The sequence below is a fragment of the Gopherus evgoodei genome, chromosome 7 (genome assembly GCF_007399415.2).
Source record: "Gopherus evgoodei ecotype Sinaloan lineage chromosome 7, rGopEvg1_v1.p, whole genome shotgun sequence".
Lineage (NCBI taxonomy): Eukaryota > Metazoa > Chordata > Testudines > Testudinidae > Gopherus > Gopherus evgoodei.
The window spans coordinates 126,542,950-126,567,937 of NC_044328.1; the positions used below are offsets into that span (position 1 = coordinate 126,542,950).

General features: G+C 40.3%; 1 protein-coding gene across 17 annotated transcripts in view; it reads left to right on the top strand.

The window, feature by feature from the left end:
• The window catches only part of CADPS (calcium dependent secretion activator), a 372,967-nt gene that overhangs the window by 218,983 nt on the left and 128,996 nt on the right, over positions 1-24,988 (top strand). For all 17 annotated transcript variants that reach the window (XM_030571245.1, XM_030571256.1, XM_030571246.1 and 14 more), the window contains exons 8-11: positions 6,301-6,440; positions 10,513-10,579; positions 21,818-21,926; positions 23,523-23,735. In XM_030571245.1, coding sequence (XP_030427105.1) covers positions 6,301-6,440; positions 10,513-10,579; positions 21,818-21,926; positions 23,523-23,735 — 529 coding nt within the window. The remainder of the gene's footprint in view (positions 1-6,300; positions 6,441-10,512; positions 10,580-21,817; positions 21,927-23,522; positions 23,736-24,988) is intronic.

Sequence of the window (24,988 nt, forward strand, 5' to 3'; positions counted from 1 at the left end):
AGCAGAGGATTTTGTGATTCCAAGACACACAGCAAAAGAGGGCATGCTGAACACACTCTCTCTCCACGACTGTGTTGGAAATTGATGCAGTTCATAAATTGTCTTTGATGTTAGCTTTTAATGGCAGTAGTTCAGCTGGCTAAGCACTCACAGAACAAATGCAGAATGTCTTTTGTGTGATATTGGCAGTCCTGGATCCCTTAGACGTGCACACAGCTGAGGGAAAGAAGACAGAGATTCTTTTAAGCAGAAAAAGGGGTTTAAGACTAGACAAATGAGTGTGAGGCTGCTTTCATACACACGTTACCCTCACTGCAGCACTTGGGGAAAGTAGCATTGAAGGGGCTAATTGCAGTACCTATTCACCAGGGTGAAATCCAGACTCCATTGAAGCCAGTGGCAACATTCATGTTGGCTTCAGTGGGGCCAGGACTTCATCCTAGGACAGGGGTGGTCAAACTTTTTGGCCCGCGGGCCAAATCTGGGTGGGGAAATTGCATGCAGGGCCATGAATGTAGGGCTGGGGCAGGGGGTTGGGATGCAGAAGGGAGTGCAGGGTGTGGGAGGGGGTGCGGTGTGCAGGAAGGGGCTCAGGGCAAGGGGGAGTGGGGGCTCAGGGCAGGAGCTGGGTTGCAGGAGGGGTGCAAAGTGCAGCGGAGGCTCAGGGAAGGGGAGTTGGGAGCTCAGGGCAGGAGTTGGAGTGCAGGAGGGGCCTCAGGGCAGGGGGGTTGGGGGCTCAGGGCAGGGCTTGGGGTGCAGGATGAGGCTCAGGGCAGGGGGTTGGGGGAGGGGTGGAGGAAGGGTTCAGGCTCCAGACTGAAATCCTGCAGGCCAGATTGAAATCCCCTGATGGGGCGGATCCGGCCCACGGGTCATAGTTTGCCCTCCACTGCCCTAGGAGATGAAATGTTGCATTACATCTGGGAGATGTATTTCATCTGCCAGTGCCCTCCTCAGTAAAGGATTCAGATTCCTTGGCTTTGGCTACAGAACCTCTGGCGACCCCTTCCTCCCCTCTCACTGCCCCACCCTTCCCCCACAGTCACTGCTGTTCCCAATCTGGATTCCACTCTTTGTGGCTGTAGGTCCACTAGTGCCATTGCCTGCTCAGAGAGCCCATGGAGAGCACTTTTCTGTTGCTTCATGACATATCAGTGTGTCCATGCCTCTAATCGCTTTCGTCACCCTTCCTCTTTCTGTTTATAAGGTCGGATGACCAGAACTGGACACAGTGTTCCAGATGAGGATGTGCCATTGCTTTATGCAGTGGCATTCTAATATTCTCAGTACTGTTTTCGAAACTCATTCTTTAAGCCTTCTACCATGGTGCTTTCTTTTGTGACAATGACCGCCTGCCAAGCAGGGCCCTCCACTGAGCCTCCACGGTGACAAGCAGCTCTTCTCCTGCTTGGGTACAGTTGGTTTAGACCCCAGTTGCTTTGTCACTCTTGGTTCAACTGAAGAACTGTGATTTCCTTGCCAGGTGGCAATTGTGAGCAGTGTTGGATTTGCCAGGCTTGGAAAGGAATTAGCAGTGAGTGTTGTCCAAAACATTTTTCGGGCTCTGCCTTGTCCCCGGTTACTTCTGGAATGCTGGTGAGCCAGCCCCACTGCTTCAGTGTCATTCTAAGTCCATCGGGGAGTTACAGTTCTGTTTTAGCTTCCCAAACCCAAATGGTACTGGCCAGCGCTGATGAACACGGAGGGTGACGTGGTAATTTCCTTTGGAGTACGTCCACCAGCACTTCTCAGCCAGCTGCACTTCAAAGAGGCACTCGGTATGCCTGAAACTGCCTTCTTCTGTCTAGTGATGGTGCTTGTCTGGTTGGGCTGCTTCGGGATTTGTTTTTGTTCAAACAACTAAATCTTGAATGCATTAAGCCCCTGATTTAGCTGTTCAAATTGACACAAACCTGTCTGAGCTGATGAGGGAAGACAGCAGAGTCTCAAAGGGAAAGGAAACTAATGCCGTTCTGTACACAAAAACATCCAGGCCTAGCTGCCCTTTAAGAACTGTTTTGTGGTCTGCCAGACATTTACAATTCTTGTTTTCTCTGGCAATAGCTGAAATGGGAATTGGCCGACACTTCCAATTTAACTGTTTCACTTGACAGTGAGAGCTGGAAAATACCCACGAGCCTTGTATGGCTGCTCCCAGGGCTGTGTTAGACTCATGGGGTGAAATCCTGGCCCTGTTGAAGTCCGTGGCAACATTCCTGCTGACTTCAGTGGAGTCAGGGCATGGAGGGCAGCAAGGTCAATAAAATATAAGAACACTAAGTAAATTTTTTTAATGAGAACAATTTTAAAATACATCAAAATAGAGGATCCTGAAAGTACTTACAAGGAGGCTGCTTTCCACAAAAGCAGATGTTTTACCTGAATGGCTATCAGAGGTTTCTGTCTACATCAAATCTGCGGTGGAGGATCTCTCGTCCTTACTCCTTCATACCAACCTCTGTGGGATGGTGGGTTCCCTATGCCCCTTTGTACTGGAGGCTTTGGGAGATGATGTGGCAGATCCACCAATCATATGCTGATGTTATTGCAGCAGTCAGGTTGCAAGACGACCCACAGATCAGCTCTGCTCTCCTCCATGGCCCTCCAGGGAGGACTCCGCCCCAAGTGAACACCCTGCCCCGATCCAAGGCCCAGCCACTTGAGCATGACACAGAATAAAGGTTCTTCCCCTGGAAATAGAGAGCAGGTGTTCATAACACTATCCCTGCCCTTCCCTCCTGCCCTTTTACTGCCAAATGCCAAAAACTTGCTTTGAAAAATATTTTATTTTTAAAAAGTGATTGGAAATGAAAGACCATTATAACTGCTCTGAGAAACCAGGACCGATCTTCTGGGATGCTGGAATCGAACCTTTCAAAGAATAATGCATGCTCTGCCAGTATGACTCAGTTAATCCATATAAATAACACAGTTCTGGAATCATACTAGTGAAGTTTATCTGCATGGTGAAATATAAAGGATGAATCTAGTGGATAAAATTCAGTATGTATAGCATTAAATAAGATGATGAATAAGAGCCTGATCCAAGATACATTACAGTTGATGGTTGATTTCAATGGGATTTGGATCAAATCCTAAAGAAGTGCACTGGGGTATCAGTGTCAAGGGCACTTTGGTCTCTATGCAGAAAAAATAAATTGTAGTTTGTTATCAGCAGTAAAGCTGGAGCTCGATGGAGTATAAAAAAAGGATGATAAACTGGGCTGGTATTTGGAAGTTGTATGGAATAATAGCAGTCAGGAATGAATGATAGAAATACCATAAGTAATGAGGGTGAATACTACCAGTTATAAAAAGAATTTGCTTGCCTATAAGCTAATCCATTATGAGGAGATGCATCTCACTGCCCAACAATGGAGACTTTAATGAATTTTAACATGCATAGGTGTGAGTCACCAGAACAGGATCAAAACAAAACAAAACAAAACAAAACAATAAAGTATGAAAATGAAAAGATCAAAAGACCGATGTTTATGCATCAGGAATGGAGGGAGTCATTTCGATACACAGAATAGTTACGAAATTATTGAGGCTTTAGCCACACACATGTAAATGTACTATAACAATTGGGAATACATTACATGACGGGATAGAGGTGGAGTCACTAGGAGGAAATGAAGTATTGTTCTCCCAGAAAGTAGTGGCAGGCTTGGTCTTTCAATTCTTCCTTATCTGAGAGGCACTGTCCTTTCTAAACAGTGGGTCGTTGCTGGTCTGTAATCCATGGTCCAGTTACCATCGATGTCAGTGAACATTCCAAGCACACAAAGAGAGTAAAACATGACCCCTTGTGGCAATTAATATTAAATACCATGATAATAAGTGTAGAATAAGCAGATGGACAAAAAGATCCTTTTGAAGAATTTTCAGAATTCTTAGACTTACCAGGTTATGACCTCAACTGGTATAAGCCAGCAGCTCCACTGCAGCCAGTGAAGTTCCACTGATTTACAACAGCTGAGGTTCTGACCATCGTCTCTTCCCTGCCAGAGGCGGAAGTGAGAAATGCTGGAAAGGTTATTAACCTTTTGCAACAGCTGATATCTTGGCATCTGATATGCATATGTATTGCTGTAGGAATATGCCAGATGTTTTTATGTGCATTTTAATTTCCAGCCCTGTGTTCAATCAGGAAGCGCAGAATATAGAAGGTGAACTATTGATTAAATTCAACCCAATATCAATTGCTCCAAAAGAGGATGTATGCTAAGACTCACAAAGGGAACAGGGGGCTCTTTGAAGACCTCTGCCAAAAAACTGAAATTTTGCCTGCTGCCTCTCATCCCACTAGGTAAAAAAAAAAAAAAATTTAAAGTTGGGGTGGGGTGAAATGTTATCTGAATTTCACTTTTCTACCTTTTTTTAAAATCTCATTGTGTGTGTAGAATGCTACATTGTTCCTTTAGAGAAACAAGGGGGTGAGGTAATATCTTTTATTGAACTAACTTCTGTTGGTGAGAGAGACACGGTTTTGGGTTTACACAGAGCTCTTCTTCCATTCTCTGAAGAGGGTCCAATAAAAGATATTAACTCAATCCCACACCTTGTTCTTTAATATCCTGGGATCGACATGACTACAGCTATACTGCAACATTGTTACTTTGTTTTGTGTGTTGCAGAGAAGTCCCTTTGGTATTTTGGGAGGGAGGCAGCTTAGTTAGGAGATAAAATGATGTAAATAGCTGTTTGTACGTGATGTCCGTAAATATAGCCAAATATAGCTCTGCTATGGTTTGCTGGGTATTGGTGAACGCCGCCAGCAGAGGTTGTCTGAGGTCTGCTCCATGACACCTCCAACTCTCTCCACAGGAATAGAATCTAAGTGGACCCTCATTCAGGCCTAACGAGCCGAAGGCTGATTTACTTTCAGGACTGTGCATGGAACCTTTGGGGTCCCAGTTGGGGTCACCGGCTTGTTTAATTGAATTCAGGGGGATTTCCTGTGGTGGGAAAGTGATCGCCGCTTCCCTTTGTAGTAGGGATCCCTCACTTTCATGTTGATGTTCCAACTTGTTTCTTCTTCAGTAATGTTGTGTCATAGAATTGGGCTGCATCCTCCCTGACTGGTGCACCTGCAGTAATTTGACCTCAGCGGCATTCTGAAAGGAGCCAGACTCAGACTCTGACAGGAGCCTAGTGCAGAAAAGAATGGGAGTGGTAGCCAACTAGCTATCTGAGAACTTCAAGGAAGAAGGATTGTTGTCAGGGCATATATATGTAACAGAGACAAACCAAAGTGCCGACAGAAGCTATAATTTAATGATCCAAAAGTCCCCATTTGGAAAGTGTTTGTATTCCTTCAATTAATGTAATTTTGTTCTAGGTCTTATAAACATAACAATGAGTACAGGACACACATCTGCTGAACATTTCTCTCTGTAATTATAAATCATTCAAGGTTTAAATTTAAATTATTGCACTCTCCTTTTTAAATTACTTGAATCTGTGGCATATGATCTAAAATCGATAATTGACTGAAACACCTCTCTCCATTGAATCAGTTGCTCATGGATCAGAGTCATCCAAAAATTAGTTCAAATAAAATCGTCCAAAACCAAATAAAAACCAACCAATTATTCTCCTTCTAGCTGACTTTGATCAGGTACATTATTCTATTCAAAATTATAATACATCCAAATTGTCTCAGCTCTGTTCATTTTTTTAACCTCATCCACCCATATGTCAGTTTAGTCATTTAATTGTGTCCTATTTATCATTTAGGTTGTGATCTCTCTAGGGCACGAGCTGCTCTTTTTGTTACATTTCTGTATAGTTCCTAGCTCGATGGGTCTCTGAGTTTTGACAGAAGTTCCTAGTAATATTATTACTGCTAATAAAGGAATTTTGCCAGTAATAATCTTTATTCTTTTCTCTTCTATTGTGTATGTTTTACTCCTTAAACTATTTTAATAAATACTTACTAATAATAGTTAATAATGTCATACATTTAAACAAGTTAACCTAGATCACCAATTAATTAGTTATTTAACAAGGTTGCTCATGACCACCAGCTGTTAGCTTCTCCAATCTAATAACAAATGCACTAAACCAAAACACTGATCTCTAGTAGATGTTTCAGGACACTGAGAATAATTATGCAGTAGCCAAAGCAGCCAAGGACTTACAAACTAATCCCAAAATAATAAAATTTAACTTAAAATATGATGAATGAAATCCTGCCCCTAATTAAGTCAGTAGAAGTGTATTTTAATTCCCTGTTAAAAACCAATGTAATGGGTCATTTCTCTACTTCACCATTGCTATGTTTGTTATGTGCAGGTGGTTCTTCACCCTACTCCGAATAGCCCAAAACAATCAGAGTGGCACAAAATGACTGTTTCCAAAAACTGCCCAGATCAAGATCTAAAGATCAAACTTGCAGTCCGAATGGATAAACCTCAAAACATGAAGCATTCTGGGTAAGTGCTTTGTTTTGTTCTGAATCAGTTGGGTTTGATTGGATGTTATAACTTGAGCATGACAGGAGTGGAGAGAGACTGTTTTATCCTCAAGTTCACAGAAGGATGAAAGAGGTATAAATATAGAAATGGAGCTGGTTCACTCATTTGCAGTGCACTTTACATATTTTAGCATAATCCTTTTAATACGCTCATGTGCATCCACCTAACAATTTAAATCCTTAAACAATAATCCTGAGGAAATGACTAAGGATTTTATTTTCTCCGTTAGCACTGGTCTTTTATTTCAACATCAATATAATTTCCCAATTTATTCTGTTTCTTCCAACGTTGACTTCTCAGAACCAACAAACAATGGGCGTTCTGCTTGAGGTGTACACCAAGGATGAAGATGAACTGTTAGCATCTTTACTATATTGGGATGTACAATCCTTTACAATTGTAGAATTAAATAGAATTCACATAGAGTAAAACATGAGGGTATAAGTAGGAGTAATGGGATGGAATTTAAAGACATTAAAGGTTATACCTGAATATCAGAGAGAAACTCCCACCAGAGATATCCTAGGCCATGGAATAGTCTCATGAGGGAATGATGGAATCCCCCATTGACTGAGACTTTGAAAACTACAGTATACACAGCAAACACTAGAAAAATACAGTAGGGAAAATGTTCTTTGTTGGCAGGGAAATGGGCTAGATGACCCAACTGGCTTCTTCTGTCTTTTGGGCCCAGATCTTCACTCACATTGAAACAATGGGAGTTGTATGTTTGTTTCTGAGGGCAGAAAATGAGCTCTTCCTGTCATGATTCCATAAACCGTATGCACTTCAGCCAATCCTGAGCTGGCCAATTCAACAAACTCATTTAACCAAAGAAGAATAATTCCTCATCCTTTACTTTCTCAGATAGGTAGATAAGCACATTCCCCATACTACTGGATTATAAATCTAGGAGGATATAACCAATGCCATTGGCAAGGCTTTCCTCTCTGATTTCTCTTCAAGGAAGAGTGTGTAATAAATAGCTACCACATAAGCCATCCAGGAAAAACATTGTTTTGTTTAACTTATTCTCCAGATGCATATTTCTATAGCTATAAAAATTATTTATTTTTATAAAGTTTTGCATCATAATTGATAGAGGGATCAAAGCACTCATCCTCTTTCTTTTGTCTTCCTCCGCCTTGTTTGTCTGTCCAGTAGTGAGGTCAGGATCCCTAGTCACATCTGGAGCATAGATGGCCATCACAGGGTTCCAGAAATCATTCGTAGAGGATATTCCTTCATCAGTCATATTTGTTTCCCTTGCAGCTTTTGATGGCAACTGGACTGAATAGCTCTGGCTTTGGTCATCCTTTTTTGGTCAAACGTTTGATTTACAAAGTGTTGGTTAAAATTATTTACTTTAAAACATTGGTTCATTGCAATATCTACCACTGGAGCCTGATCTGGAATCCATTGAAATGAATCAGAAACTTTCCACTGACTTCATTGGGCATGTGAATCAATCCCTGCAGCTTCATTGCAGAGAATCTGTGTTAAAGGTGTTAGCTAAATATTGTACAGTGTGGAGAGCAAATTCTGTGCAGTTCTATTGGTATATGTCTGATTGATCTCACTGGAATTACTGTGGATTTATAATGGCGTAACTGAGAGCAGAATCTGGCCAAAGTGTTTATTAGAATACGCTTCTATTCAGCCCTCTCATTCTGGCATGCCACTTTGTTGTGCAATGCATTTAGGCTGTCAATCAATGATTTGACTGTTCAAATACAGAACAACTAAAAACAGCATGTTGCAGTCCTTGTCAGCACTGAAGTCTTGCGATGTTTCACTGCTGACACTTGTTGACAAAACAGCATTTAATTATGAGAAATCAGTTATAGGTTGTGATTTTAAGTTGTTTTTTTAAATTAGCTGAAACAGGAAAGCTCTGTGCAGGAGGACCTAGAGTGATTCTCAATCTTAGTGTAGAACCTACATCTTTATACATTACCAGGTGTGAAATTCTGGATCCACTGAAGCCAATGGCAAAGCTCCCTTTGACTTAAATGGATCCAGGATTTTAGAAGGTTTATTTTACTTGTTTGCCTATTTATGTTGAGATCACAAGTTTGCTAATACTAAATCATAACATTTCTTTTAGGATGCCTAATGAAACAGGGGTACCTGTGGGAGGAATGGGCAGAAACCATTCTACCTTTGCACCTAATGGCCTGTATTGACCCATATAAGGACATGAGAAACCTCCCATTAAAGTTAATGGAAAAACGCCGATTAACTACAGTACCACTTAGATCAGCATCTATAAATGAAGCAAAAGTAACTCACAGGACTTTTGATTATATTCTTAGAATGTCTTTTGATGCCTCATTCTGTTAACTGGCTGTTAATTGGCTGGTGCTCCCTAGAGTCTGAAACTGCACATTTTATGTAAGAGTCAATGTCAAACCCCCGTTCACCACTTGAGACAATGACAAACTTCTCATTGGCTCAAATGGCAGCAGAATTTGGCTTTTATGTTTTTGTAACATAAACCAAGACCCCACTACCCAGGTTAGCACATAATGTGGAATTGTGTGTGTACCACTATGAAAGCCTATATATTCGCAAAGAATACGTATTCATCTGGGATTGCTTTTGACAAACAGGACTACCAGCATAACAGAGATTACTATCTTTGTATTTATTGGTACAGAAAAAAGGCAAAGGTATCAGATATCTTGAGAGAAACATGTTGATACAGTACACCACAGTCCCATTGAATAAAACCAGTTAACCGCACTGGATAACGTCTTTGTGTTTATTATTATTACTACTACTACTATTATTTTTGCCAGTGTCTTTATTATGGATTGCAGTGCCAGCTACAGCAGGTGCTTTATCACAGAGGTTACACACAAAATTAGTTTTAAAAGCCCTAATTCTTCCTTTATAGGGATGATGAATTCACTTCCTTATTAGAGAGGTAACCAGGTAGATGCCTAGAAATTTGCCTTAAGTTTATCAAGCAGGTTATTTAGTTGACTCAGTCTGAATTCTGCAGTCCCAGTTTTTCATGATTTGAGAGCACTTATGTTTGACAGCTTCCCTCAACAGCATGGATTTGTGAAGGCTAGAAAGTAATGCTAAATGTTTCCAAGATTTTCCACTACAAATATCATCTCTTCCCACTTGACTGTACGGTAGCTTTTCTGTAAAGTTAAAGGACGCCTATAGTCAATAGCTCCACAAATGTCCTTTCCTAATTCACATGGCCCACTTCTCTGAGTTATACGGCTCTTATAGCAGATCAGATGACTTATGCTCCTTATGCTCAGCCTTACTATTTATTTTTTCCTTTTAAAGAGAAAAAAAGGGGAGAAAGTAATGCTGAATAAATACATTTTGCTTTTTTAAAATGTGGCCATAAAAATAGGCAGTAATATGAAATTCTCGGAATCAATCATCCCCCAAAGAGCTGATAGCTTGAATCTCTGAAGGTTGGTTTCTGGAATTGCCTGCCTGTGTTAGTTTTGGATCCTACTATGTCATCAATATTCTTCTGAAATCTGATCACATTGGGCCTGATTCTGCTGTCACTTAAGGCCCAGTCCAACACTCATTGAAGTCTAGGGAAGGACTTCCATTGTTTCCTACAAATTTTGGATCAAGCCCTTTATCATGTTTTACTCCTGATTTACACCAGAGTAAGCAAGAGGAGAATCATCCCCTTCATATTTGAGAGTTAGCAAATAATGAAATAAAGGCAATTACTGTACATAACACACATTTTTCTGCTTACATTTTACCATCTAAGAGGTTTATAGCGCATTGGAGATTGTGTAAATGTTCTCTGACATTAATAATGAATCTATAATATCTTTTTATGTTGTTATCTTTACAGCTTATTTTGACAGTAGAAATCACAAACATGTTCTTTGCTAACTGTGCATAGTTTGGGACCCTTGTAATTCTCCTGGTTTTGTGTTGACTTCCTTGTCGAGCTGTGGAGCAATGACATTAAAAAGCAATAAGAGAATAAGCAGTATGTGTATACTGAATTCAGCTATTCTGTATTTTTTCCTAGATACTTATGGGCCATTGGTAAAAACGTTTGGAAGAGATGGAAGAAACGGTTCTTTGTGCTGGTCCAGGTAACATTTCAGCTAAAAATTAGTGTTAAATTTAAGACTAATCAGTGGCTTTAAGTTTGTTTTCATAGTAATTTGAATTTTAACAGTAATTGATGGTATTGTTAAATCTGTTCTCATAATAATCTGAATTTTTTATAAAACATTTTCTAAAGTATCATTTGGGCAGCCGTGGGGTTCTCAACTTTCTCATAGAGCAAAGGTTCTGAAGGAAAATAGCCTGTTGAGGACACGTCACCTTGCAACCTCCAAATCCAATTCCATAGCATAGCTGCAACTACCATGGTGTTTGGTAACATGAGGAAGTAATATTAGGGCAGGATAAAACACTGAGATAAGAGGAAATAAATTCATTCTACTGTGATTTGTGCTGTTGGGTGCAGATTCTCCATATGGTCCCTGTGGGATGAAATTCTGGCTCCTCTGAAGTCAACAGAAACTTTGCCGTTGTCAACCATGGGGCCCATATTTCACCCAAGTGTTTATCTCCTCTCCCTGCATTTAAGCCATCCCAGTTATCAGTGCTGAACACCCTCTCATTCAGCCCTTACTGGTCGCTGTGCAGTGTCTTTCTTTCTTCCTATACTTTTTTTTTCTTTATCCCTCCACTTTTAGTGTCATCTGTAAGTTCAGTCATGGTTGAGTTTCCTTCAAAGAAACCAAAAAACCAAAAACAAACCAGGCGGAAAGCAGGCGCCACCCTGCAGGGACTTATTTGGGTTTTTTATTAAGTGAGTTGGTCCAGACAGTACCCTGTAAACTCTAGAAAAGTCTTGGTCCGGGCAACAGCTGGGTAGGAAGGGTGTCTTCTTGGAGTGTTTGATCCTTCACCAGTGTCAGAGAAGCAGTTCCACTGACTATCTGGAAATGTTGTATAAACCAGCCATGGTCTGTCAGTCACAGCTTCGGGACTCTATCCACTCTGGCTAGACAGAGCAGCTGGAAACCTAGCAGATCCAGCACCACTGAGCAGCTGGAAACCTAGCAGATCCAGCACCACTGATGATTCCCCCAGTGGAGTGGACATGTCTAATAAGATGAAGTGTAGCCATCCCCATGTGTTGCCTTTGGAGCTGTCATCAGGTGTAAGGACAGCCCTGAAGTAAACTAGGACAGAAAAAAGCCATCCTGGGCAATGGTCCTGTGCTGAGAACAGCTTGTCAAGACCAGAGAATCCAGGCCAGAGAGAAAGAGAGAGAGACAATGTAAGGCCTGATTCTGATTTCATTTACACCAGTGTAGATCAGGAGTAATCAAGTTAATGGGTGTAATCTTGCTCCCATTGAAGTTGATGGCAAACTTTCAGTAGGGTTAGGATTGCACTCCATGTGTGAAACTGTTGGATTTGATTCTCATTTTGCACAAAGTTTCAAATTTCAGTCTGAATTCCATTGCCTTTGCAGCTTGGCAACACTCATTAAAGAGAGGAAAGTGGATTACAACTTCTATGTCATATAGCTCACTCTTTATGTGTATAAATCTTAATTTATAAAGAGGTCATTCTGCTTTGGTGCTATTCAATATTTTCATTAGTAACTTGGATAAGGAGTGAAGAGTATGCTCATAAAATTTGCAGAGCAAGCTGGGAGGGGTTGCAAGCATTCTGGTAGAAAAGAGTAGAATTCAAAATGACCTTAACACATTGGAGAAATGTTCTGAACTCAACAAGATGAAATTCAGTAACGATAAAAAGGCAAAGTACTTCACTTACAAAGGAAAAATCAAATGCACAACTACAAAATGGTGAATAACTGGCTAGGTGGTATTATTGCTGAAAAGGATCTGGGGGTTGTAGTGGATCAAAAATTAAATGAGTGAACAATGTGACGCAGTTGCTAAGAAGGACAATGTAATTCTGGAGTCTGTTTACAGGAGTGTTATATGTAAAACATGTGTTCTAAAAGTCCTGCTCTACTCGGCACTGGTGAGGCCTTAGTTGGAGTACAGTGTCCAGTTCTGGGCCCACACTTTAGGAACAATGTGGACATATTGGAGAGAGTCCAGAGAAGAGAAACAAAAATGATGAAAGGTTTAGAAAACCTGACCTATGAGGGGAGGTTAAAAAACCGGACATGTTTAGTCTTGAGAAAAGAAGGGGGAACCCAATAACAGTCTTCAGATATGTTAAGGGTTTTATGAAGAGGACAGTGATCAGTTGTTCTCCATGTCCACTGAAAGTAGGACAAGAAGTAATGGGCTTAATGTACAACAAGGGAGATTTAGGAAACACTTCCTAATTCTAAGTTCTGGAATAGGCTTCTGTGGAATCCCTGTCACCGGAGGTTTTTAAGAACAAGTTGGCCAAACACCTGATTCTGCCTCAGCCAAAGGGCTGGACTTGATGACTTCTCGAGATCCCGTCCAGCCCTACATTGATCTGATTCTATGGCACATTGTTAAAAATGCCAGTTTACACCACAGCCAGTGGAAGAACTGCACCACTGTTAAACCAGCAGTGAGAGGATTGCTTAGCATTGTCACTGTAGACAAAGCCCCATTGGTTTTGATGGTAATTGGGAGCCCTTGGTATCTTGCAGGAAGCACTCGACTTGCCACTGGCCTAGGCTCTCGGAAACTAAACCTTAAACTGTTTCAGACTTAATTACTGATAAAAGAAACTACTATGTCAAGGCATCTGGGGAGAGAACAAAGCATTATTAATGACTCTTTATGTGCAGAAGACACAGAAACACATTCATAGATAATCTGATGGTAAATATTTTAGGGTGCTATTTTCTTTATTATATTCTGTGTCTGAATTAACAACCATATGGCAATATAGTTGGCAATGAAACAATTGGATTATCCTTTAGCATTGAATTATAGTCGTCAGTTCAGACTTTGTCTCTTCTTTTCTTTTGCACTGGAATTCTCCAAACCAGAATCCTTACTCAGAGTAGTAGCTCTTAATCCAGGCACTCTCTCTCCTTCATTGCAAGGTCCTCTGGGGAGGTGCCTTTGGCACTGCTTGGAAAGCAAGGTCTGGGCATAACTAGAAATAAATAAATGAAGGATAATTGTGCATAAGCATTTGCAGGGTTGGACCCTAATCTCTCCATCTAATGAGAAACCCAAATCCCATTTGTCTCACATGGAGTCCTTATTCTGATCCTTTCCACATCATTATGATTATTTGTATGAGTTTGGGTTTTGTGCCTTCCTTAGCATGAATCTCACGACCGATCACGTATGAGGGCATCCCATATGTGAGAGCATGGTGTTAAAACACATGAAGCCAGGCCACGTTTTCTAATAATACTATGTCTTTATTCTTCAAATGTCATGAGTAAGATCATAATTTGGCCTAGCGGGACAGTTCGCTTGAGTAAGACAAGCAGGATTTAGCCGCTGAGAAAATTGCACTTCTATAGTCCGCCTCAGAAATTCCAGCTGCCGTAACAACTGCTCTGTTATGTCACTTTGTTAATGTGAAATGTTCTGCTGTATGTGAAATATAAATAACAAATGCACTCTGTCCTGTCCCTTAGATGCAGCTCAGGCCTATTGAACTTGTTGGCAGGCAGTAAAGTTTGAATAAAAATATTTTGATCTCCGTATGTTTGTCATTTGCTTTTCCTGGGATGCTGAGGATGGCTGCTGGTATTAACACTGGTTGGAAGCAAAGGCACTGGTGCCTGTAATTCACTGGATTCTGTTAAATGTACTGAGCCTGATAATGGTTAATTATATAGAGAATGAAAGATGGGGAGCGGTGACTTATGAGGCTAGACACCTGTTGTGGGGTTCTGCAGAGTCTCCAGAACCCAGAGATGGAATTTGAAACATACCTGTGTCTTTTGATACAACATCTAGATAGGATGGATCTTATGTACCATATACAGTGTTGGGGGAGAGGGAGAGGTGTACAGTCTTCCCTTCTGCCTGGTTATATTTAGCCATGTGGGGAGGATTAGACTTTATATCTGAGTTTATATCTGTGGGTTGTAATTTTAATGTTTCTAAAGGACTCCAAGAGAAGGAAAGGGGATCTTTTAGGGAGTGGTTCTGCTGTTGGAACGGCATGGGTGCAAGGAGATGCCTGTATGGCTACAACTACAATGCCCAGTTGTGGCATTTTTGAATTTTATATAAATCTGAACGAATCAATAAACATGGTTGCCTTCTCTTCTTCTGTCCTCTCCCTTTCCTCCCCCCAACTTTGCTCCTCCTCTCCCCTCCATTCAAATCCAGCATATGCTACCAGTACAGCATCAGCCCCACCATAAGTAATTTTTGCTGTCAGGTCTGAGAGCAGTTATTTCCCTCTCCATTTGGAGGGGAGAGCAAATCATAGGCATGTCATCACAGGAGAAATTCACAGGACTGAGATTGCTGCCATGTATTAACCCTTTGTTCAGTAGGTGGTCTGGTGTTTCATAGATTGTGTTTATTAGAGTGCTTGATGCACATCTGGTATGTTTTATATGGGATAAAAAGTGGCTTCCATTCGAGTAATGAGATATTGCACGAGAAGCCAGAAGGAGGTGCTTTCCAGGAGGCAAGTCCACTTTTAGTTGTCTTCAGTGTGAAAGTGCAGTTATGATTTTACTCACTTTTAAAAATGTGAGAGGAGAGTAATAATTCATTTATAGTTTGGCTAAAACAATCATTTTCATTTTTTACTGGGGCTTTCTGTGTATAAGTGCTCAGATATTACAGTGATGAAGGCTATGAAAGTACCTAGATGGATGGATAGATAAATGCGTAGCTGGTATGTACAGGAGAAATGGTTCCTTTGCTCAATTTCTATGTTTTGTGTATTGTGCTCTCTAATGTACACTCCCCTTCAGTATGCAGGTGTGTGTCACTATGTGTCTCACAAAACAGTCTCCTGTACTTGCTCTACTAACACACCTCCGTGTATTAGAGGACAGGACTGAATCCGATAGATACAATTTTCTCTTAAGTGTGTCGCCCGCCCCCCTTATAGCATGTGCCACCCTTTGAGATGAGCAGCAGAAGAGCAGAATACTGATTAGATGTAAATTACATGGCAGAGACTCGTTACTTGCCTCATTTTAAATTCCAAGATATGCAGCGTGAAAGTGATGGCAGAATATGGCCCTAAGGTTGGATGGAAACAACCTTGCAAGTGAGGAAACTGCTTGGTAAAGTCAGTCCTAATGCCAGTGGCTGTGGTAAGCAGTGAAAGCTTTTAGATCAAAGTTTTACCATGGCTGGTTGAAAAAGGTAGTGCACATTCATCCTAGTATATATGAGCCCATCACTGACTTTATAAATGTCTCCTAACTGGCTGCTTCTGCGAAATGTACGCAGCATGCGCATTTCAACCAGCTGGTGTTGTGGTCCTTGAGAGGCAATATAAAATTCTTAGAGCATGGAGAGCTGGAATTCATGTATAGCTACAGTAATGCACTGCGGGACATAATGAAATGAACAAGAGTTAATACTCATGTTGGTTTTGTTGGCTACAATAGAAAATTCACAATTGATTGTGATTCTTAAGGGCAAGAGAATTAATTACTTTAAGATTTCAGATTGAATCTATTTTTGTCATGTCATCTTCGCGATAACCCCATTTTGATTCTCTGGCAGCATGTGGGAAGTAACACTTTGCAGTACCTGGATGACATGTCTGCCATGTAGCTTGAAGCAGTTTTCAACTGATTGTGTCTGATGATGTTTGTAGAACATTTTGGAACCAGATCAACTTGCTGTAGATTAAAAACAGTTGCAGTGTCTGTGCCTGGATCTATAGTTCTAGTGACAGACTCTCTAAACTCACTGTAATTTAGACTAACAGTGACAGCTCCCGCTTTCAGCAAAACTCAGTTGTTTCTGGGTAAGATCAGATGAAATGAGCATTTGGCAATGCCCGATAACTAACAGTACTTAAAAATAATTCCATAAAAACAGAATACTTTAAACAGACATCCTGGCTCATCACGGTAGAATTCTGACAGTAAGGGTCCAAATACGCAATTCTTACTTGGGTAGATTGGTGTGAGTGGCACTACTTGCATAGACTTCCTGGATTCAAATCTGCCCTTGAGAACACATTCTCACAACTCCCGTGAAAAAGTGAATGTGCTTGTTATGTGTGGTATGTAGGATGCTACCTTTAAACATTTAGAAATTGAATGTAAAGAGTAATTTATTGATATCTGACATTTTGTTCTGGTCTGTAGTGTTTTTTAGTTTAAGATAGAGTGCCCGTTATGTTCATTTATGTCAATAAAGAGCTTGGAAGTCAATATATCTATCTGGAGCCAGAGAACTGAAATCTTCTGTCACTGTAGAAAACTGTACTGCAGCCAGAAGTATTTTAGTACAGTCTCTCTCCTCTTGGAAGAAAATATTTGTTGTTAATATAGAAATGGTCCATTTAGGAATTCCTCATTGTCCCTTCAGTAGTGAGGAACCAGGATGAAACTGAATAAGCTGTGTCGTACTCAAAGTGAGGTACAGAAATGAACAAGTATGTACGAAGTTCTAGAAGAAGAGGTGTCAGACAGAATTGGTGTATTTGATTGTTAAGGAGCAATTGAAAACAGTACTCATGAATATACATCCATCCCATTTATTAATTATTAGAAATATACACCTGGTGAAGAAATATGGTGAAACGAATAAGTAAAATCTAATTTGCCAATCTAAAATCAGTGACCCTTGTAATTTCTCTCCTGTTTTCTCTGCTTTCCCTTTTCTTGTTCTCTTTGTCCCTTTTTCTCTCTCACCTTTTGTTTTTCTTCCTTTCTTGTCTTTTTCTTATTAAAAGGAATATTCCTCTCCATGTTCTGTCTCCCTTTCATCCCCCTACCTGTCTGTTCTTTTCCCTCTTTTCCCCGCTTGTACCCCTTAACTTTGCGGGCTGTCAAATGACTCTTGTGTGTTACTTGTTCCTCCTGGCAGGCCACTCACAAACCTCCATGCAGAGTAGACCACTGGTAAGCTCAGAGAGGTTAGGGGCTGATGTATACAAGGTGCAATCTCCATCCAATTCTGCAGTACTGTCCAGTGGAGAAGAAATCTGTGGTTACATAACAGGAAACAAGGATTCACTTCTCCCACCTAGACACCCCAAAGAAAAAACGCTCCATCCAGACATTCCCGTGGGTTTAAAAATAGTAATCACGCATTTCAATTCCTGCAGACGGCCCAGTCTGACCCTCTGAAATGAACCTGGAATATAAATCTCCCAGTAAGCACATTTTTAGAGAATCGTTCTTAGACTGAGTGTGATGATCCCATCCCTCATGGCATAGAAAGAGTCACATTTTATCACTAGATGTGGTGTCAGCTTGTTTCTGAACCCAGGGGTAAATAGTTCAGGGCCAGCACTTGTGCATAGACAGCTCCTTTTGTGTTGCAATCCTTCATCTCATCTACCTGAGCTGTTTTAAATGTGATTATTCTGTACTGCTCCTTCACAGTTCATACTTTTCGTGAATAGCAGTGACAGCATATTACTGTCTCATCTGATACCAGTGAGACCGTGACATGCCATCTTCCAGGAACCTCAAAATAAGAGTGTCTAGTGTATTCGTACTGAGTTTGGCCTCATTGGGAGCTTTATGGGAGTTCCATGATTATGTTCTTAGAAGCCTATTCTCCTTGCCATGGTATCAGAGAGGATTTCTGCAGTAACCCTGGGCGTGCTAACGGAAGAGAGAAAACCAACTCTGCATCTACACACAGGAGTTGCACTGGTTTAACTAAGATTGGATACTGCACTAATTGAGCTTAAACGTCTTTGACTTTGCGTGTAGACACTGTTATGCTGGTTTGAACATGGCTTACATCTGTGTAGCTTATACACCTCTACCCCGATATAACGCTGTCCTCGGGAGCGAAAAAATCTTACCACGTTATAGGTGAATCTGCATTATATCGAACTTGCTTTGATCCACGGGCACATGCAGGGCCCCCCACGCCCACCCCGAGCGCTGATTTACTGTGTTATATCTGAATTCATGTTATATCGGGTCACGTTATATCAGGGTAGAAGTGAATCTGTTAAATAATACAATGGGGCACACTACACCAATATAAGCTCAGTTTAAGCCCATGGAAGAGTGTCCACACACAAAGCAGAAGTGGTTTAAGCTTACTTGGTACAACATCACACCTTTAGCTAAACCAGCGTAATTTTCTGTGTGGAGCAGACCTCGGTGAGATTTCATGAAAATGCATTTACTTGCAATACTGTAAAACTTTATCACACAGTTCCACATTAGGCTGTCCTCTGGACTCTCTACTTCTGAATATTGTCCTGCCTTTAAAAATGTCTTATAGTTCTGGTGCTGCTTAAAGGTATGTCTGCACTGCACTTGGAGAGGTGATAGCATGTAGACATGCTCCCAAGCTAGCTTTAATCTAGTCAATGCAGTACCAATTGCAGCAAAGGCCCAGTATTGTGGGCTTGAGCGCAGGCTGCACAAGCCCACCCAAGATCCTGGGGACTTGGACAGCTAACCTGTGCTGAAGTCCATGACACTTCACTGCTATTGGTGCTCCCTCTAGCTAGACTAAAGCTAGCTCAGGTGTGTCTGTACCTGCTGCAATCACACCTCCAATTGCTGTGTAGACAAACTTTAGGTCTCTGACCTCATCTCTTTCTGTGCTATTGCCCCTCTTGTTCCCTTTGTTCTCTTTCAATCATTTTACTTGGACACCAGTTACTGCACACCAGGAAACATCCATCAGCTCCCTCAAAGCGACTTTTAAAAACTACTTATTTCATGAGGCTTTCCAGTCATTCTGTTTGTTTTTACTTTGCATTGTACTTAATCATGCCTTTAGACAGTAAATTTTGAAGGGAGGACTTATTTCTTGGCACCCTTTGTCTATTGCATAGCCCTTTGCTCACTTACAGTGCTATATAAATCATATTTTAAACTTGTCCAGAGGACAGTGGCTTTTGGACACTTCCGTTTTCATTTGACTCATCTTACTTTTCCTGCCATATGACATGTAACCTCTCTCTGATGTAAATTAACCCTATAATCTTCTTATATCACCAATATAAATCATTAGCTACATTAAAGATCAAAAAACCAAATAGGAGATGAATGAAAACCTGAAGACTAAGATTTGGGCTTCAATTTTTAAAAATTCTATCTCAATTACAGTACCATAACATGGGGAAATATTTTTTTGGTTATGTCAGGCTGAGAAAAGAAAAGTTATTGGAGTTCAAAGGTAATAATAAAAAAAACCCTTAGTCTTACCAAAATAATATATGTAACAACAGTGCAAATAAATGTTTTAATACTTCGTGAACTTCTATTATTGGGAAGTAGAATGTTCCAAGCCATAGCTGGAGCTCTAACAAGAAAGTTTCCTTGGATCAGTAGAATGAGTGTAGTGGTATTATTTGTATAATATTGTCAAATTAGAAGTACTGACAAACATGTGACTATATGTGTGTAAAACGTGTGTGTGTACATAATTTGGCTGGTTTCTTTTTGGGAATGAAGAATATTTTGAGTCCACGAACTCTGAGATGCAATATATGTAGAGTAAAGAGAGTCTGAAAATCAGCACCCACTTTCTGGGTTAGAGAAGTTATTCTGTACTAGAGAAGAGTTGTTGTATGTTGCTATAACTGTTGCAGGAAATAAACACAAGTTGTATCACTAGAGGTTGATGGTGGATTAAAATTGAAGCACTCCAAAATTAAATTTTTCTTGACATCCCTAATTTCAGAAGGTAACTACTTGCAGAGTAATACAATTCTCATTATTTTCATAAAGTAATTGAGATCTGCCAATAGTAAATAATCAGTAATAAATTCAGCAATTTGTCCAGGAGGTGGCAGCAATGTAAAGTACATGTAAACTACAACTGACTGAAAAATAAATGCAAGAGTGCTCTAAATTCTGTGTTTGTAGGCACTAAGGTTAATTTTAAATGTATTGTTGTTTTTACAGTATTTTTAATTATTGAATCTCTAGGAACACTGAGTACATAATTTCAATCAAAGTTCATGCCAAATGCTTATGTCTAGTATGCGACTGAAAACAATATCTGTTGGTGGTTGCTCAGTATTCTTACTGGTGGTAGTAAGCAATGAACTTAACAGGTCACTAGTATCTGTCTTTTAATCTTATTCCTACAAATGTGTGGGCTGTAGATTTTTATGAGCTGTTCCTGAGAATAAGTTGCCATAATGAAAAATTCTTATGAATGCATGACAGTATTTAACAGAAACCAGTAGAGGGCAGCAGTGTATCGAGCAGTGATTGAGCAGTGATCTAATCTGCTTGCAAGTGGTTTCATGTCTTCAGCTTTAAATAAATAGCATTTTATGAGCGATAGATGCCACAAAAATATATGCTGCATGTATATTTATACTAGAGCAATGTCTCTGTAGTTTGGAGGCAAATCTCTTAGCTGCTTGGCTGCCGTGGAGAGCGAACACTTGCACACAGACTGTCTTTCAAGATGTTTCCGCACTTCCAAAAAATGACGAACACGATACATTAATATAAGAGTTTTAAGGATCCACATGAAGTCAAAGTTTCATCCAGAGGTCAACAAAATGTCTAAACTCATAAAATTATGTAAGGAATCCAGGCTCTGACACAACCTTAACAAAGTCATTTGAAATCATTTGACAGTAAGTTCCTAGCCTAAAGCACGGAGAATCCTTTGCTTTCTAATAGTCTTCTTTCAGACATTCCAGATTTTAAAATGCGAAGTACAAGCTGGGACTTGATGCAGCCTGATGGCCTCCTAAAGGCAATTTGAGAGCTGACGGAGATCCCAGAAGCTGAAAAGGCTTCCATCAAGAACTTGACATTGAATGTATGGTGTCATACAGATGGTAACTCAGAGGAGTGAGAGCTGCCATTTACAGCACTGATAACAACAACTGCAGAGATCAGTGGGATTTTAAGATTACTCTAATATGACTGGTACCTAGCAATGTAGCTCACATTGTTTGTGACAGGGTGTCACTCTGGCACTTGTCTGAGATGAATGATGGAGTTTATAAAGCATGTAGCTTCCTCTTTTGGGGAAATAAAAAAACATATGTATCAATGCAGAGAATTAGGAGTCAGCTGTAAAAGAATGTGTAAGAAAATGTTTTGCTAAGCATGTTAAAGTCATAGTCTGGCAACGATCAATAAGAAAATAAAATCTCCTTCTCGATCAGTAAATGAGGATGTGACCTGTGCAAAACTCCAGTTACTGAACGTCATTTGTAAGCATTTACACTTTGAATCTCCCTGTTGTGGTAGCATGGTGCCATCTTAGCTTTGTGGTTTTCTTCAGGTTAGTCAATATACGTTTGCTATGTGCAGTTACCGGGAGAAAAAGTCTGAGCCTCAAGAACTACTGCAACTTGATGGATACACAGTGGACTACACTGACCCACAGCCAGGTATGAGGAAAGGTGACAGGTTTTTGCTAAGAGATAAAGCTTGTCACATTTATGAAACTGCAAAATATAGCTGCAAATCAGATCCTTTTTTTTCTGTCTTTGCAGCTCAGCCGTGACTGGCTGTCTTATACATATGTTTGTGTTTATCCCGATTGTTATCTATTCAAAGCTTGAAAACCACACAGCCTCTACAAGTTGATTTGGGGAAACCAGCTGAAGATGAAATATTGTCAGATGTCTTTCTTAATGGCAGAGAGGCTGGCATTTTCACAGGAACCTAAATGGGTTAAGTACTCCCAGTAAAACCAATAAGAACTGAGTTTCTGACTGAGCAAGTCTCCTTTGAAAATCCCAGCCTAAGCCTTCAAGTTATTCTCCACTGACTGACACACACACACACCCCTCCTCTGCAACCAATGTACCTGTTTTCATCATAAAAAAAATACTTACAAGACCAGAGTATCATTTTCACTGATCCGGCCTTTCCAGAGCCTTTCTTGTACCTGCTTATATACACAATAGTCCACTTCCTGATCCCTTTTCTCATGCTGAGTAGCACCACACCTTACTGATTTCAATGGGACCACTCGTCAAGAACAGTGCTACTCAGCATCGGGATCTGGTTCTCTGTGATGAGTTGTGGCACTGCATTCCAAGCTGAGCAGATGGGATATGCTACTTTGGGCTGTTGGGAGCTCAGCTGTTCTCCAAAGATGACCTGCTCAGCTATGTGAAGAACTAGGAAGGACTGCTCCACTCTGAAATCATGGCCACTGCAATGTCAGTGGTAAAACTCCCATTGGCTTCAGTGGGGCTGGGATTGTACAGATCAAGGTTACTGTAGACAGAAGAATGCATGTATTCGTCCCTCTTAAATGGGCTTCAGTAAGTAGCCGGAAGACAGCTGCTAAGTATCTGATTCTGTTACTCCAGGTTTACACTGTTGAACTGAGGTCAGAATCTGACCCCAAATCAGGGAGCGAGAAAGAAACAAACATGCACCCTCTGGAAAAGAGAAATACATGAAGCCCTGGCCCCACCCCAAGTCTTGTTTCAAAGATGAGAATTAGTCGGGGTTGTATTAAAGGCACAGCAGTTAGCGGGAGTTTTTGCTTGAAAAAGGACTACAGCACCAGGCCCAAACACCTGGGGTCAAGAGAAGGGCTGGTAAATGTTACATATAACTGACATCTAGCTTCTGTAAAAACAATCTAATGCTCCATTAGACTGTTAAGATCAAACAGTTTGAAAATTTTCTTAAACCTTTGACACATGTGCTCCCAACAACACCAATGCAACTTGTTGACTCTAAAGTCAATCAAGTTATACTGGAGTAACTGAGAGCAGCTGATAAACACACACTGATATAGCTATCCAATGTGTCACCTAGGGAGTTGGTGGATTTTCCATCACTGACAGTCTTTACATCAAAATTGGATGTTCCTTTTTAAAAGGAATGTTTTGGCTCAGTGGGCTGAAAGCAGGAATCACTGGGTGAAATTCTACACCCTGTATTATGCAGGATGATCAGTTCTGCTGCTAAGCTCTGTGAATCTCTGTTACCATGTTAAAATGTTTTGTTTTTTCTCATGCCAGGTTTGGAGGGTGGCAGAACATTTTTCAATGCAGTGAAAGAAGGAGACACAGTGATTTTCGCAAGCGATGATGAACAGGACCGTATCCTGTGGGTTCAAGCCATGTACCGGGCCACCGGCCAGTCCCATAAACCTGTGCCACCAACCCAAGTTCAAAAACTTAATGCTAAGGGAGGAAATGTTCCCCAGCTAGATGCCCCAATCTCTCAATTTTGTAAGTAAATAAAGTTCTCCTAGACAGCAGAAGTCTCTGATGGAAAGAGTTTCTGCACTGATGTGAATAAATATTAAGACACAAAATTCCAACTTTTTGAAATATTTTTTGTGATTTCTAAGCTGCTTTTACATCAGTGAATTCATAACCAATTAATCTTGTATTTTACCCACAATCAAACCCAAGAAACAAATTATGAGAGGAAATTGTAAAATGAGTATCTTAAAATGCAATACTCGATACTTTTACAGGAATGCTTTTCCCATCCACAAGAAGAAAGTTGCAGGTCCAGATCAGCGAACTTGATTTGCACCAGAGATCAGGTGCCTAGAGGTGCAAGTGCACAGATTTACACCCACAATTCAATTGCACATTCGAAAACATAGGTACAATTGTGAAGATGCAAAACTCCCCCACAAAAGGAGGCTCCCTGTTGAAAATTTAAACTGTGAGAAAGTATGTGATATTTTTATTAGGTTGCTTTTACAGATCAGGTAGATGGGAATTTTCATATTATAACTCTTGATTATCTGCACATGCTGTGTGTTTGTTCATAGTTTACTTAATTTTATATTTAGCATGATTCTTTTTGTCTTGTCAATATGATCTGATTTTAAACTAAACAAAAAGTCCATTATTTAAACAATCATAAGAAGCCAACACAAGTAAAAAGGATGAATGAGGTGCGCATTTTTTCTTGAACATATCTTAGTACCACCTTTCATAGCTTTTAATTGTGGACATGTATCTCCCTTTAACTTCAACAAGAATGATGCATGTGCATCAAGAAGAGACTGAAACCATTATGTAAAATAAGGAGAAGACCATAAATTCCTTAAGAAAATTTTCTAATTCAATCAACTTTACATTTAAAAGTGAAGAGCAATTAAAATAGTATCTACAGAACTGTAATTGTTTTGAATATTTTGACATGATCAAGGAATTTAGAACTATATTTTCCATATAAGCTGAAATCTAATTTGGGCTTTTTTAAGAAAATCAGGATTTAATATACTAGTCTCGGAATTTATAAGAACTATATTTCCTGTCCCCATAGAATACAATTGTGGGACATGTAGGACATATGGATTGTTGGACCTTTTTTACTGTGCTTCACGTCCTTGCATATTTTGGACTCTGTTCTGCACTGCATAGCTTGTGTCCCCTTATAACATCAGTGAGAACATAGCATGATACAGCTTGGTCAATGCATATTAAGTGTTTTCCCTTCTGTGGTCCTGCTTCTGACCTTA